Source organism: Nipponia nippon, unplaced genomic scaffold, assembly GCF_047370975.1.
Source record: "Nipponia nippon isolate SJK-2023a ecotype South Korea unplaced genomic scaffold, ASM4737097v1 scaffold_9, whole genome shotgun sequence".
Classification (NCBI taxonomy): Eukaryota; Metazoa; Chordata; class Aves; order Pelecaniformes; family Threskiornithidae; genus Nipponia; species Nipponia nippon.
The window spans coordinates 3,098,281-3,114,949 of NW_028262413.1; the positions used below are offsets into that span (position 1 = coordinate 3,098,281).

At 44.8% G+C, this 16,669-nt stretch overlaps 1 protein-coding gene across 5 annotated transcripts in view; it reads left to right on the forward strand.

Moving 5' to 3' along the window:
• Positions 1 to 923: 923 nt before the first annotated feature.
• CHCHD6 (coiled-coil-helix-coiled-coil-helix domain containing 6) overlaps positions 924 to 16,669 on the forward strand; it is a 115,215-nt gene continuing 99,469 nt past the window's right edge. For all 5 annotated transcript variants that reach the window (XM_087743525.1, XM_087743528.1, XM_087743527.1 and 2 more), the window contains exons 1-4: positions 924 to 1,100; positions 3,569 to 3,698; positions 4,916 to 4,985; positions 7,219 to 7,363. In XM_087743525.1, the coding sequence (XP_087599651.1) occupies positions 1,011 to 1,100; positions 3,569 to 3,698; positions 4,916 to 4,985; positions 7,219 to 7,363 (435 nt within the window). In that variant the 5' untranslated portion in view covers positions 924 to 1,010. The remainder of the gene's footprint in view (positions 1,101 to 3,568; positions 3,699 to 4,915; positions 4,986 to 7,218; positions 7,364 to 16,669) is intronic.

The following is a 16,669-nucleotide window of genomic DNA, read 5'->3' on the forward strand; positions in this document are numbered from 1 at the left end:
GGTGGTTGTGTGTTACAGATATTTTTTCTCTTTCCCTTGGTTTAGGCTGTGGATTGCCCGTGCCTGGCGATGGGGACTGTATCTGCGATGGCCTGACCAAGGTGGGACCCGTCATGGCAGGTAATGGCACAGTCTTGCTGGGACAGGGTGGCTGAAAGGAGCGGAGAGGTTAATTCTGCCCACAGAGCAGCTGTGGTAAAATTGACTACGAGTCGTAGACTGTAATTTTGGTTATAATCACCAGAGAAACGTGAGCTGACGTGTCGGGGTGGTGAGCTCCCTCGAGGAGCGTGGAGAAATGGTGTGTGCGAAGGTGGGATTCATGGTGGGGTGAGGGGGATGCCCTCGCTCGGCTGCGCTGGGGGCTGCTTTGTCTCAATACTGCCGAGGGAAAATTCCCTGGACGTCCCTGGGGGCTCCTTGGCCGTGAACCCTCTGCGACCGACCTCTGGGTGGTTCCTCAGCCTTGGTGCTAGGAGATAAGCTTCGTGCCTTCCCCTCTTATTTTCTGTGTGGGAAGAGATGGTTTGGTTTTCTTCCTTCATGACTTTGACGCAGTAAAGACCCGCTGCGAGCGGGGTGTATCGCGGTGGGAGCTGAGGGGGCGGTTGGGTCCCGCGTTCAAAGCCAAGGTGCAGAGGACAGTGTGGGAGGGCAGGAGGAAGCCGAGCGAGGCCAAGGGCTGGAAACCGAGCCCGGAGACGCTCTGGTGCCGCCATGGCTGTGTGGCGGGACGGGGATGAAGAGGTGACGGGCCCCGGAGCACCGCTGTCTCCGGGGCCGCCTCAGGCCGCCCGCGCCGCCGCCGCCGGCAGACTACAGCCCCCAGCCTGCACCGCGGCTGGCCGCCAGCACCGCGCCGCGCTATTGGCCGTCCCGGAGCCGGCCGCCAATGGGAAGCGGGTATGTTGGCAGGTGGCGGAAGGGGGAGAGACGCTTTTCGCAGCGGCAGCCCGGTGTGAGTGGGGGGCGCGGCGGGGAGAGGCGTCCCCAGCGGCCGCCCCGCCGGCATGGGGGGCAGCGAGAGCAGCCACGGCGGCAGGAAGGTCTCCTTCGGGCTGGATGAGCGGGAGCAAGTCCGGGTGCTGCAGGGCATCAGGGTGAGGCGGCCCGCGGGTGTTCTGGGGCCGGGTAAGGGAGGCGGGGAGGCTGCGGGGGACGGGGGTGCTGGAGAGCGGGGAGCTGGGCTGAGGAAGGCCCTGCTGGGCTGGCCCTGGAGCTCGGGCAGGGGGGTCAGGGGATGCGGTACAGGGCTGGAAGGGGTGAGTGAGAAAAACCAGCAAGGAAGAGGGGAGGAAAAAAAACCTGGAAGGCTGAAGGAGTAGGGGGTTGGAGAGGCGATGGGATGGCTGGAGAGTGGTGGGAAAGAGGGCCGAGCGCCTGAGCGTGGCTTTTCTTGGGCGCTGACACGCCAGCCCTTTTATCTCCCCTTCCGAACTCTGCTCTCGCCATTCTTTCCCTCCTTGCTGCTTAACGACCCCATCTTGGAATCATAGAATCATTAAGGCTGGAAAGGATGTCTGAGATCGAGTCCAGCCTGATAACCTAACTGCCTGGTCTGCTTCTGAACCGTGTCCCTAAGCACCACATCCACACGTTTTTTGAACACTTGCAGGGACTGCGATCGCACCACTTCCCTGGGCAGCCTGTGCCAGGGCCTGACCACTCTCGCCGTGAAGAAATTTTTCCTAATATCTAATCTAAACCTCCCCTGGTGCAACTTGAGCCCATTTCCCCTTGTCCCATCACTTGTTACTTGGGAGAAGAGACCGACAAGAGATCTTGCCCCTGCCTTGTGCTTTGCAAGCAGTTTGATGCTCAAGACCCTGCCTGGCTCTGAGGGCATCCAAGAGGAGACACCTCTGCCCTTATTAATGATACCAAGAGCCTTGGCAAAGCACCGCTGTCTGATCATGCAGGGACATAAGAGGTTGTAGGGATTAGTGAGGATTAGGGGTGTTTCTAGGAGGGGCAGTGGGAAGCTGCTTCTTGAACTTTGATCGGACATCTACATATACGTGTTGTGAAAACAAGCCCTGGAGAGTGGTAATGGTATCATTAAGGAACGTTTCTTCCCCATCAAGATTTCTCTCCCTATTTTTCATAGGTTATTTAAGGGTTTTTTTTATTACTACCGTTGTCTTTATTGCTGTTGCTTCTTCATGCTTTTATCTGGTTTTCCCCTAAGATTCATCTGAAATGAGCTTGCAGAGTGAGTTGTGCTGTGGTTACTTATTTTTCATCCCATTTTGACTAATCATTTGACAAAAATTAACTAAGATTGTGCCAATCTCCTTTTTAAAGTGTTTGACAGAGGTAAGGTCATTCTTGCTTCATTTCTCTTTACAGGATGTAGGTGGGGGCCCCTTGAGGACTCACCCTCACCTGCCATAGGTGCAATGTGTTTGATGCTTTAATTTAGTCAGCTGCTCCATCAGCTGGATGCTGATGGAACCAATGTGTGTTCATTGTTACTGGTGTGCTTATGACCTCCAGGAGCTCAAGATGAAGATGCCCTGTGTATCTTACGACAGCTGATTAGGTTAAATGAGCTGTGGTCTTTGTAGGCCTTTCTGTTTGACTTCCTGAAGTAAAAGTTTCTCTTTTCCTTTTGTTTGTTTTGTGAAATGAAATAACCATTCCCCGCTCTAATTACCAAAGAGGTTATTTGCTTTTTGCAGCTATGTATATAAAAGTAGTTCCACTGAGCCTGCTCTTAACTAAGTCTGGCTTTTTACAGATTTGTGTTTTTAAAAACCAGTTCCCGTAAACAGGAATTTGGCATGATAACAATGTATAATGTCAAAAACGCTGTTAAATTGGATAGCAGTGGCACAGCTGAAGATGTGTCTTCTACTGTGACAAATGTAGGTGGGGAAACGGCCTCATTTCATTTTGTTCTGGAGCCGGAACAGTCAGCACAAACCTCTGACCTTGGGAAGAAGAAGGGGTCAATCTTAATGGTGCTGTGAGAAGCCCCTTGGACTGAAGTGCCAGAAAACTTCGAGTTAACTTTTCTTTCTTTTCCATGGCTTTGGACCCAAGTAAGGGAGTGAGAATGAAGTTGAGATTGCAAAACTGTTTGCAGCCTTATGTCAATGGGAGGGCTGTGCAGCTGTTCTCTGCTGTATGATTTGTGCTTCTGCCATGCTGAGCTGGGTTAGCAAGCATGGGGGGAGAAGGACGGATGGACGGACTTAATCTGCTTTAGTTCCTTTCCTTCCACTTCTGGTAAATATGTCCCTACTCAAGGGACTGGCTTGTTTAGCAGTGCCCTCCGCCTTCCTTAGTATTTGTGGAAGATTCATTCTTACTGTCCAGTGAAGCATTTAGGGTCAGCAGATTAGAGGTTTTATCACTTACTGATAAGAATATGGTTTTTTTTAAATGTAAAGTCAACATATACATGTTGACCACCTGGATTTGAAGGACGGTGGCATTGAAATGAAGTAACTGGCAATACTTTTGCAGTAGCATGGAAACTAACAGATGGGGAGATTTTATCCTCAAATATGTATGTATTAAGAGTTGACTTGGTTAATTTCTTTCCCATGTATGTGTGTTTCAGCTCTCTGAAGATGTAGTGAACAGAATGAAAGAATCTCCTCAAAGTAAAAGGGACAACCAGAGATCGCCCTGTGCATCTGATGGCACAGCTCCACCTTCACCAGCTGCAGAAGGGAAACCTAAATCTCCAGGTACTGTCAGTCCCTCTCAGGTCTACTGACTGTTTTGACACACTTCTCAGCAGCGCTGCCACTGGATGTTACGTAGTATGCCTGTATCTTGTCAAGACTACCTGGTGAGAGGAGCTCTTTGATTAGCCTGTAACACTTCTGTGGGTGTAGATATCAGCATAATTGAGTGCCTTGGATGTTACAGTCCTGTCACATCCTCTTTATGTTTCTGAAAGGTAGCCATGTCACCTGGCAGTTGGAGAAGTTAAAATGCTATGGTTCTAGTTCTGTCGCTGTGTGACCTTAAGTAAGACAACTTGTTTTTCTAGATCCTTTCCTTCTTCATCTTTGCGATACCACCCTTCCCAGATACTTTAATGAACTTGCATCGCTTTCTGAACGTTTCTAGGATTTCAGATGAACGTGCAATAAGCAAGGCAGAAATCTTTTGTTTTATCTTTCATCCCTGGCAAGCTGACTTGTTGTGTCCTTTCCATGCACAGGGAGTATATTGTGGATGGGTGGGGGAAATACTGCTTTTTAGTTTTTGGAATTAAGCTCGTAGGGAAGGATAGGCTGACTAAGCACAGCTTGCCAAGTGGATGGTGAGAACTTGGTTTCTGAGTTTATCTTTACAGGTCAGAAAACTACTTGGTTTCTCTTGGTTCTCCAATATACTATGTTGATATATGTTATCAGTGGGGATTTGTTTAAGGCATCCAGACTAACATGAAGTTAGGGAGCCAGGCTTTCGCTGTTAAAGATTTGTTTGCTGTTAGCCTACATCTTTCCTGAAAGTGGATTCAGCCTTATGGGTGGCCTAAGCTCCATCAAATAATTTCATCTCCACTTGTGAGATCGCTTGTAATTACCAGGAAAACCAGGATACGAGATCAATGGGAAGACTTAATGGAACTACAGGAAGGAAATGGAAAGTAGGACTAAACCCATGCTTATGTTTCAGTATAAACCAGGGGTTTGAGGTGTTAACATCCTTACTGAGAATTTTCTGTAGCATGCCTTGTTGAAGACGATGCTGTCAGTGTCTCTGTTTCATGAATTCAAACTCCATTCATCAAACTTAAATTTTCTTGAGACTTTTTTAGGTGTATTGTCTTTTTCTTTTGATGAGCTAACACTCACGTATGAAATACTCTCCTCTTCTCAAATAACTTATGATGTGATGAAGGAGTGTGTTTTGTACTATAGTTGTCACAGGTTTCTGTTCTTCTTTCTAGGAATCCAGCCACCAATGGCAAGTGACTCTGGTCAGAAGTCTTCTGCTGCAGAGCAGGAACTGTACAGGAGGTGAGGTGAAGTTCTTGAAGACGACAATAGTTTAGCTCCTTTTGGACTACATATATATTTATATGTTTTACTTCAGTCTGAGTGCAGTGACTGTATGTTTTAATGCCTGAGAATCCCCTTTGAAGCCTTGTTCAGTTAAGGGCCATGGAACACTGTTGTTTTTTTTTGTTTTTTTTTTTTTTTTTTTTTTGGGAAGCCTGTCTGTTAGCCAAAAAGAGCAGTTGGGGGAGCTGCGGGCAATTGGAATGGTGTTCGGAGAGACAGGGATGACCAATGTAAAGAGCTGGTAACTATGCAAAACTTAAGCGTGATGAGCATTGGAAGACCAATAGAGCATAACCTTGAGTACAGTTGCCTTTTGTGGGACAAGTGAAGGAGTCTGTGCCTGATACTTCCCTTAGGGATTTTGGAGTCTCAAACATGGTGATAGGTTTAATTCAGTTTATACCTAAAATAATCAGATCCATCTTATGTATCTGATTCCATTCCTCCTCCTTTTCCTAGACTGGACATAATGCCTGTCAGCCAGTATAGAGTGCTATGAATTTTTCATCCAAGGTTATTTTATGTATTAAGATAGAAATACTGTGAAGATGGGGGTAAGGGTGAGAAAATTGCAGAAGAAAACTGTCCTCTTCTCTTTGTCAGAACCACAGCAGTCTCCTCCTAGTTCTCGGCATTGCAAGGCAGCGAGAACTTCAGTTCTGTGTAACTTAGTAGCTTTCTGTTACAAAACTGCTGGCCTGATCTTAAAGATAGTGTGTTCTTAAAGATGCTGTAGAGATCGGTCTTTTCCTGTTAACAATGAGAAGTGGTCTCTGTATGTGGTGTTTTTTTTAGTATTACAACTGACTGGCCAAACTTGTTGAAGCAAAGCCCTGTTGCATCAATCCCACTGCCCTTAGAAAAGCCAGAGATGCAACCAAGGAAGTCTCTGGAAAGCTGGTTTGCTTTCTTGGGGACTGTGGAATTGAAAGTGCTGGCAGTTTTCAGTGCTGAGCTGCCAAACTGCATCCCAACTACCTGATCTGGGAAAGGGGAGGTAGAGGCAGAAATGCAGCAGAAAGGTAAGCAGGGAAGACAAGAAAGGGAGGAGCAGCCCGTATTCATGTGGCTCAACTGTGAAACCAGAACCAGACCTGGATGGGCTGAAATGCCCCCTGAGAAAGTTTGTGGATGACACCAAGTTGAGGGGGTGGCCACTTCTCTGTGGAGGGCAACATTGCCACTCAGAGGGACCTCGGCAAGCTAGAGGCACGGGAGGAGAGAGGCTGAGGGAACTGCGATGGCTTAGCCTGGAGAAGAGGGGGCATCTAACTTGTTTTCAACTTCCTAAAATAGTAAAATAGAGACAGTGCCAGACTGTTCTGAGAGGTACGCACTGAAAGGGCAAGAGGCAAGGGACACAAATCACAGCAAGGAAATTCTGCCTGGGTATTGGGGCAGGGTGGGTGGCAGAAAACCCCAGTCAGTGAGTGCAGTGAAGCACTGGAACAGGTTCACAGGAAGGATGTAGAATCTCCACAGCCGGAGGTCATCAGAGGTTGACTGGAGGAGGCCCTGAGTGACCTGATCTAACCCTGAAGTTAGTTCTCTTTTGAGCAGGAGGCTGGAACAGATGACCTTCAAAGGTTCCACCTAACCTAATTTATTCTGTTATTCACTTCATGTTAATCTCACTTTGCTTGCACGTGGGGTTTCCAGGGCTCAAATTGGACAAAGTTTCCTTCTTGGCAATCTAAGATTCAGGTGTCCAGTGACCTGACAAGGCAGCTTCTCTCAGTGCTGTTGCTGCATGTATTTTATGTGATTTTCTTTCCCTAGTAGAGCAGAAGAGCAGCATTGTCAGACTAACCCCTTTTATTATTGTACATCCTTGATCTTTTCCAAAGCAGTGTCTATTTATCTAGCCAACTACTTCCTATTCTCACTGTTTTCAGGTGATAATTAAGCACTTCATAGAGCTAAATATAACTGAAGTATAAGCTTATATGGTGCTAAGTCTACAGTTGTTGCCAGAGCTGTACCTCACTGAAGCTGCAGGTCATGTTTAAAGATTGTTGGACTTTTGAATTCCTGCTGATAATGGAGGGGCTATGAGCAGACTTTCTGTCAAATAGATTATGGATTTGTGTTTCAGCTCTAGACAGGGATAGTCCATGCTAAGCCATGACCTCTGTTGCCAGAAGTCTGCTGATCACTTTCTCTCTGTTTGCCTTTGGCACTCATACAGGTACGAGCAAGAACAGGCACTGGTCCAAGAGGAGTTGCTCCGGCTGGCCAAGAGAGAAAGGGAAGCAGCCAGCGAGGCCTTGAATACTGCCCTTCAGCGGGAAAGGAACAACACTAACGAAGAGAGGCAGAGAGCGGCCCAGCTGGTGAGTAACAAAAAACTCCAGTATGTTTCCATACAGTACAGGCTAAAATCTCTCTGCTTGAGAGGATTTGTTAAATGTCACTTGTGTGATGAACTTAGAAACTTTAATTTGTGCTGAAGCACGCATCACCTCCCAACTCATCACTTAAGCTTGGCTTACAGTGTAGCTGGCAAGCTACACTTGCCGCATGTCATGTGGTGATGCTAAGGCCGAGCTTCCAGGGAAAGGCATAAGCAACGACTGTGCTGGGGACAGCTTTACCTGTGGCAGGTCAGTGTGGTGTGTCTATTTGGGGTCGTTGTCTGAGCTAGAGAGAGCTCTTTTAAACTCTCAAGTGTATGAAATGAGTGTTTCAATATATACAGGATCAGATTCTGCTGACCTGATCTATCCTGAAACTTTGCTCTGTTTTTCTAGAGTATAACTGTGCAAATAGCCAAATTAATAAAAAGTAATAATGAGTTCTGTTGTTTGAGTCTTTTAGGATGCTGGTAACAGAAGAACTGTTACAAAAGTGTCAAGTATTGTAACATTTTGAAGAAGGCTTAAGATTGATTTTTAGGGACCAGGAAGCATAAACTCTTTTTGTACACACCACTGACTCCCAAACCAATCTGTTTTTGCCCAGTAGGCAGACTTATTTTGGGGGAGTTCTTGCTGCAGCCTTTACTATGAGTCAGGCACCTCGGTGTTGCTGAGATGGCCTCTTGGGCCATTGTCATACCAGTGCTGAGAAGAGCAGCGATGGAGGCAGAAGTGCAGTGAGATGGGACTGAGCAGAGCAAAAGGCTTATTTCACTACAGTAGATTAGGGTTGTCATTGGTGCTTAATATTCACATGATACTATTTTATATTGTTTTCTTTTAAATGCTAGCATTGCTATGGCAATCGTGTGCTGCCTGTAAACAATGCAGAGCTTGCCACTTCTTCCCGACCTGAGGTGGTACGAGGTGTCAGGGTGGGACTGTGCTTGCCACAGTGAGCTCAAATTGCTCGCTCGTTTAGACTGTGATGTTGAAACTGTTTATTGAGAGAACGAGACTCATAGTAGTTCTCCTTGCCTGGTACATGCTGAAAGGATGGTTTAGGGAGAGGACAGACTTGAGTAATGATGGTCTTTATTGTGTTTCTTCCATCCTACTGATCTGTTGCATGTGCTTGATTTAACCGGAGAACCTTTCCATGAGCATGTTTTTTCTATATGTTGAATGCTAATAGGCATGGCTTACCCAGGCATGTGACTTGGCTGTGAAGCATTTTGAGGTTATAATAGGGAGGTATTTTAGGGGGCTGAATAAATGAGATTTATGTAAGAATGGCCATAGTGGTTCAGCCAGAAGGTCCTTCTAGTGATAGTCCATCTCTGATAGTGATCCATAGCAGCTGCTTATGGAGAGCATGAGAACAGAGCAGGCGTGTAGCCGCATTTCCCACCTGTGTGCCCTTGCAACTTCTGCCATTCTGGGGTTTAGGGGCTGCTTCGACAATAGGTGTTTTCACCTTGGTGGTTAACAGCCCTTGATGAAATTGTCTTCCATGAAATTGTCCATTTCTGTTTTTAGACCCATTTGTGCTTTTTGACTCTGTGGTATTGTTTGCCTGGGGTTGGATTGGTAGATCTCTGAGATTGCTCTCCTGGATATCGCTTGTGAACGGCTGCTGTGTCGTAGGAAATTTCCTCGTGGCAGATCGTACCCTAACCACGGGAAGTTGCACGATTGCTGAGCTTTAGAGTAGTGATGTCTGAGGCAGGTGACTGCCGTTCCTCTGCATAGGACATCTGGGTCAGCAGATGCAGTATTAACTCTCTTTCCACTAGAAAGAGAATATTCTCTTTATGAATGCAATTAACAGACTTCTGCAAAGAGGGTGGGGAAGAAGCTAGTGGATTTATTGTCCAATCTAAAGATGCGGTCCGTCTCAGAAGTAGAGCCCTGCCCTCCTGCAGTGAGGTGCAGAGTAATCCTGGAGAAATATGACTAGCAAGTCAGGCAATATTTGTGAAGTGTAAAGAGGGCACCTCTAAAATGAGTCAGGACCTGACCTCTAACATACAAAAGCTGTTCTACTATCTGAATTAGCTTTTAATCCTGCAGTGTCACATACCCAGATATTGCATACTTGATGCTCTGCAAAAATCTGATCAGGCTCTCCTTGTGTAACCCATAAAAGAATAAATAGTGACCATGAGGTGTTAGCTCAGAACGTGGTGCAAGAAAGAGAAGCTGTTAAATTTCATCACTCTTTAACTATCTCTTGATCAGTCATAAATTTAAGATCCTTAAAAATGGAATAGTCTAGCCTGTCCTTGCAAAGATGAGGTCAAAGCTATTGTCTGTTGGCTTCTAGGTATCTTCCTAAGCAGGAACTGTTTTTGCCAGCCTTTTAAATTACTGGGATCCTTATCAGACTTGCTATATCTCAGCTATAGTTTCCTTTTGGGCATGGTTACCTTATTGTGTTGTCTCAACCCTACTCAAATCATATATGTCCTTTGTCTTCCAGTATTGTTTTCTTCCTTTATTTGGAATAGGGCTTGAATGTTTCTTGCTCACTCTTCTGCTTTTTTGCCCTAGAATATGAGGCAAATAATGGGTGTGAGCTGCTCTTTCATCTCCTCTGTCTCAGTCTTCTCTTTCAGGTGGAAGATAGTAGTGGAACCCTAGGTACCTAGTGGTAGTCCAGGTGCAAATGGTGCTGGAAATTATCTGCTTAAACTTGTAAGGGAACAACTTTCAGGGTGGTTGTTGTTGTGACCTACTAGGGAAGCCAGAGAAAAATGGGGCAACTCCTATGAAATAAATAACAAATGAATAATTTGCTTCTAGCAGCACTTAATTGAGTAAAAATTGAAAATTACGCTATGTATAATTAGGAAGGCTTGGGTTTTTTGTTCTCTTTTTTTAATATTTGCAGCCTCCCTGTGCCCTTAACGTATCAGTAGTTTGGGGATTAGTAGCTTTCTCTTGTACGGTTGTCTCCAGTAGTGCTGCAATATTCTCCTCTAACCTTACCACTTGTAGGCCGTAAATCCAAATATGATAGCTGTATTTTGAAATCATTTAATTTTGATTGTGCTGAACGTCGCTTGTCATCTAATCTGTTCTTTAGGTTTTCATTCTCGGACTTTTATTGTTGGCAGTATTTCTATGAAGCACTTCTTCAGTCTTATAATATAATGCACGTTCCTGAAGAGAGCGTGGACTACAGCTAACCTTTGATAAGGAACTTGCTGTCAGCTCCTGGGGCCAGTTACTTCAGCATTTATGGGGTAGTGTGCAGATTAAAACTCATTGTTTTTGGTTTTTTTTGTGGGGTTTTTGTTGCTTTTTTTTTTTCCTTGAAGTGGTGCAATGGTTACAAGAGAGATTTAGAGTTAAGTACCTGGTTCCTGTTCTGTATTTTTACCTTGATCTTTCCTTTTTTTTTTCTTAAGACTTTGAACAAGGTACTTGGCTTCTAGATACCTTAAGTTTTGAGTAGAACTCCTTGAAGTTTTAGTTCAAGACGCAAAACAGCTCTGTAAGTAGAAACACTGCAGTATTCACTTCCCTCTTTGAGTGAATACGGCTTTTGATTAACCATGTGGGACCGGCTCAAATGGAAGCAGTCTGCTAAGCTGCTGCAGAAGAACTCTCACCAATTTGTATTAGAGAGAAAATGTTTTGTGTGTTTGTACAGCACTGCAGGATCGTGGTGCTGACTGGACTCTGAATAATTTAATGCTGTGGGTACTTACAATACAACAAGGATTACATGTACAGTACTTCACAGCAGGGCCTAGGGTGTTTAACTAATGCTTGTAGCATGCCTTAAGTCTCATGTGAAATATCCAAGAATTAATACAGCTATCTTTAAATCCTTTTTTATTTCTAGCATGAGGAACTTCCAAAGTTGTCATAGTGAAGTTGTTTAATTGCTTCACTGTGTTGTGAATAGTCTCACCTTTCCCCTATATCAGCAATCTTTCCGTTTGCCTTTCCAATTAATCAAAACCTCCTCTCTCAACTTCTCAGTTCCTCTGGCTTTTTTTCGTTCTCCTTCTTACCAGCAAAAGAAACTTTGCAAGCAAAGCTGCTCTTTTTTTCTCTCCTTTCTGCTTTTGTAATCTCCTAAGGCTGTGCAGCATGTGCAGCATATGCATCATGAGCCTCTTGGAGCCAGTGACTCCTTGCCTGATGGTTTTTGCTGAAACCTTTGAAACAAATCAATGTGGAATGGGGATGGAGAAAAGCAGAAGGGGGGGGGAATAAACGCGATTAAGCGAAGACATCTCATTACTACTCTAGAAAGGGAGGATTATAACTTACAAAATAGGAGGATCTCATTTAGGGGCCATGTGTGCCTGTGTTATCAGGACAGAGGGAGAGCAAATAGAATAAATGAAATTAATACTTTGAAAAGAAGCATTACCCGGATTTGAGAATTGAACTAATATGATTTGTGCAAAGCCCTGAAGTTCTTATCTCCCCATTTAATACCCCTAGGATAATGGCTTTGTCAGAGTTATTGACCAAAAGTCGTCTTCCTTCCCACTTTGAAAGAATGAATTCAGAAATGGGGTGATGGTAGGACAAACTTTGCACCATAATTAGCTTTTTCGGACAAGACTGACGGGCACTGGTTGCTGCACGAAAACGGACTGGACACAGAACTCCTAAGTTGCTGGGAAAGTGTTTCTCCAGCTGTCGATGATGGACAGCTCACCATTCCCAGTGTTTCTAGTCGCACCTTGCCCACTGGCTTGCTGGATGGCAACCTTTGCTTTCTGGTAGCCCCAGCATCGTACCGTTGTGATTAGTGTGGCACAGAATACAAGTGTGGGAGGAAATACGAGGATTTAAGGTTTGTCCCATCTCTGGTTGCTCCAGTAGCTGATTACAATTGGTCATAGGCCGTTGGATTCTTTTAAGATGATTTCTTGCCCCAAAATAATCTTTTTGCTCTTCAATCAACAAGGGAGGCGAGAGGCTCTGAAGAGAGAAGGGCTGAGGGAAGAATGCGTGATGGGGAATGCCTTTGATCAGGGCGGTGGGTTTTGATACTGGTGTCATCTTGTGAATGTGGGATTCTGAACTCCCGGGCTTTGCCTGTGGCATGCTTTGGACACTTCCACCCTTGGCTTACTGCATACTGGTCTGCTGACATTTTAACTGGTAAGTTTTTGTCTCCAGTTCAAAGAATGAGGAGGTTAAATTGTTTACAATTCCTGAAAGCAGCATAAACAGCCCATTCATAGATTGATACAATGGAGAATTTTGGTGGTAGCAGTCCACCACTGATTGTGGACTAGTGTTTTCTTTTTGGCCCTGTAGGGGTGGAGGAGTGATCCAACTGGCCCCTTCATGGGAAGGTTTCTTTAGGTTTCTGGTCATTGATGAAGCTTCAAGCCGATCTTGCCTACATTTTTTGCTGTGAATTGCCCACTGTTGTTGAGCAGTATCAGCTGTAGATGCAGCTGAACTGGTACTGAAGATGGTTTTAAAAACGGTGCTGAACATGATTTAGTTTTGTTCAGGCTTTCATTCACTTTGTGATAAGCTGGGGATCAGCTTCATCCTGGCTGATTAACGATAGGTAAGCATCTCTAGATTAGACTGGGTTTTTGTTGTGCGTAATCTCGTATCGTTGTGACAAGCCGGAGTGACCGGCTGGGGTCCAGTAGCAGCGTGGTGTTTGAAACTGTGACAGCGTGGGGCCGTCAGTGAAGTGAGCCTGCTGTTTTTGAGGTCAGGCCTCTACCGCCAAAACTTGTCATTTTTTTCCTCCCTATTTATTTGAGTTGATGTAATGAAAGGTATTGTCTCTGAGCTTTGCGTTATGGTTTGGATACTGCGCACATCAGGGCAGGTTTTATAGGTCCTGTTTGCTCTGCAGCTGAAATGTAGCACACTGAGCTAAAACCTTTCTCTTTTTCAAGTTGCAAGCCTGTATGTAGGAAATAGGCTGGTTCTGGGAGGAGACATTGCTAATGCAAATCTTGGGTTTTAGTGTTTAGTGGTTCCTTAATTTCTGTAAATGTTTCTTGATTGAAGTTTTTTGTGGGTGAAACAGAAAACATGGATTTAAATCAGAAAGTATGGAGGCTTGTTTTAAATAATAGTGCAAAATGAGGAAAAAGCCCATTCAGTTATTTTTCTCCAAGTCTGACTTTCATTGATGTTACAGCGATTAGCAACAAGTATCTACATGTGTTTACTAAAGGAATGACACCTTTTTTTTTTCAGATTGATTTTTTTTCTTTAGAAAATGACTGGGGCATTTAGTTACTGAATTCCTGTGGGGGCAGTGCCTCCTGGTGAGCGTTGTTCCCTGCAGTTTGGCTATCTGCAGAACCTCCATGTACTGTGTGTCAAACCCTCACGTACCTACCACTCATGCATGCAAAACCAGCTAGGGAACTCCGACTAGGTTAGCAGGAGCGACATTATCTTGGGCTAGAAGTTGCAATGCAGTTGTTCTCAATTGCTTTCACTAATTGAATAAAACTGCCTTTTAAATGCGTTGATACAAATGGAAAGATGTGTGTTTTGGTTTAAGCCGTAATGATTTATTACGAAATGTTGCAAGCTATTGATAGGGGGATTTAAATAGCTAGGCTGAGTAGCTTCAGACCTTGTTCCTTCTGTCCTTCTCATTCTTGCTGTCTGAGCTAAGATATACTTTTCTAGACTTTCCTTTGAAGAAAATGTTTTAATGGGTGAAGTCTTTAAAGTTAGTGGTCTGTTATTCTATAGTCTCTGGCCAGAACATCCCTCCTTTTCCCCCCCCCAGTTGGGTTTCTCTGTGGCTGCTACCTTCTACTATAGAAATGGGTGCATTTCTGCTTTTTATGAAACCATTAAACATTTAAGGGGTCCCTATAGAAAGGAATCTTGCAGTATTAAATGGTGGACTTCGGAAAGGTTTGCATTAAGTTTTTGCTTGGCATGGTGAGGATCTATGTGTCTTCTGCCTCCAGCAAGCTAATGACTTCTGGTCTCTGGAGCAGCAGTGAGATCTAAATTTAACTAGAGCAATTTTGGAGAATGCGTACTACCATGAACCCAGAAAGTAAAAACAAAGCCAAACCAAAAGAAAACCTCCTCTTTCTCCATCTTCTCTTGAGGGAAGGCAAAGCTGTTATCTGGCTAAGGGTAAGATGCTGCGTATGTACTCCTTATTTTCCCTGCTACTGCTGCTATGATTTGTCAGACATCTATAGCATTTTTTTAACAGCTTCCAATTTCTACAGCTAGTCTTTTATCTCCTGACTGAAGGTTAATTTGTGTTTGGAGAGTTTTTGCAGATTTCAGCAGCTGATGGTCGTCTGAGCTTCTCATTTTTGTAGTCTCTTGGGCTAAGGGACCTTATCACAAGGTTGGCCTCTTTTTAAATCCTACAGCTGCAACAAATTGAAGTTGTCTGTGGTGCTGCCTGCTTCCCCTGTCTTGCCTTCAATTCTCCTGTGCCCATATTTCACACTTTTTTTTTTTGTCTACCAAGTTCATATAATCCACAGAAACTTCTTCCAGATTCATTTGTTCTGACTTAGGGTTACTGTAAAGCCATTCCATCGTTTAAGAAGCAAAAGATAAGATTAGCCTTCCTTTTCCCCTATCTATAACTACAAAATATTCAATTCGTAAAGAAATAAGAGAATAATATGTTGATATTTCTCCAGGAATGGTCCAGCAAAGCTGGACTGCATCTTTTTTTACTGCCAGACTACTGTGGAGTAGCAGAATTCTGTTCTAATTTTGCAGCTAATTTGGGGGCACAAGCAACAGAGACTTGGTAATGCATCAGGGGGTTTCAGTAGGCTTTCCTTTCCCACGAGCCAGTATTGGTCAAGTCCAGTATGGTTTGTGGTATGAGATTGTCCTAGGTATGAAGGCTGAGAGTGTTATAAGAATGTAGTTCCCACTATTTGAATCTTGAATCAGTGATCCTTGATCACTGAAAATTTTCTTGATGTCTCTAACTGGAAAGTGTTACTTAAAAAGGGAGCAAGATTATGATTTAAAAGGCCTAATATAATAGCTAGGAAATAAGTTTGCACTGAATGCAACACTTCGATTGCTCTGGCACTCTCAGATGATGGGCATGCGAGGTAGGTGACCTGCCACTGGATGTCATTTCTGTCTATTCCCTAAACGCCATGAAAACGAGCTTTGGTGCTTCTGCCACCTTTCCTTGGAACCTGAACGTGTACATCTTGACACAATCCTCGTTGGCGACAGAGGGGTGGTGAAGAAGATAGCTGAGATGGGCAGAGCGTTCTGCACCGGCGGCGTGGTGTGAGAGAAACGGTGCAGGGTTCTTTCTGGGTCTCAATAAGAAAGGCTGACAAGTGGCTTGGTAAAATGGCTGTTTTAGTAAGATAGAATAAAAAGAGGGCTATAGATAGCAAGTAAATCTTACATCCTTCCAGATGCTGGGAGCCCTGCTTTCATGAGTGTTGGACAGACCCTGGGTGGATTTTCCCATGGCATGTACCACGGGGCAGCTGCCTGCAGGCTCCTCTGCTCCAACGCCGAGGAATCCGTGCAGCACAAGGCAGGCCCAAAGGCCGTGCTGCATTTGTATGTGCCGCACCACGCAGGGCTGGCCTGCGCCTGCTCAGCTTAACTGCTCTGCGGATCGCCGCCTCCTTGATGCGCAGTGGTCTCCCAGTCAGGGTCGCTACATTCCACCCCTTCATCCACATACAGTTTACCTTTCTCAAAGACAGGCAAGTTACAGATGATATTAGCAAGCTGTTCAGCTAGTAGGAAGTTCCTGATGGGCTGGAATGTTACCTGTGGGATAACACCCATCGGCGCACAGCACGGACCGGCATGGGGTATTCCAGCGGGTTCCCATACAGCAGCTGCTCATGGTAACATACGGGCTTCTCAGGCCCCGAGTACCGGGCCCAACAGAGCAGACGTGTCCTGTTCACGATCACATTTCCTCAAATACAATGTCTTCCACAGGTCTCCCAATACAAATAGCTTTGTTGGGTTGTACTGGAAGATGAAGCTGAGTCTACATGGTATGATGGGAGAAATCAAAATAAGCACTGATGTTATTTCTTTATTTCTCCCTTTAAAGAAAAGTTAAAGCAAGCTGATACAAAGAGTAAATTTCACTGAAGCTTTTTCCAGTTTATTTATACCTTCTCCTAAAGCTGGGCATCCTCAAACCTGCTTCTATTTGCTGATGAAGTTTTATTTTCATTCTTGTTTGCTTCCCTCTCTCTCCTTCTTTCTCTCTGTCTTTTTACTTTCCCAAAACTGCAGGACGATTTGCTCCTGCCGCCTCTCCTCGTTGGTGGCGTTATC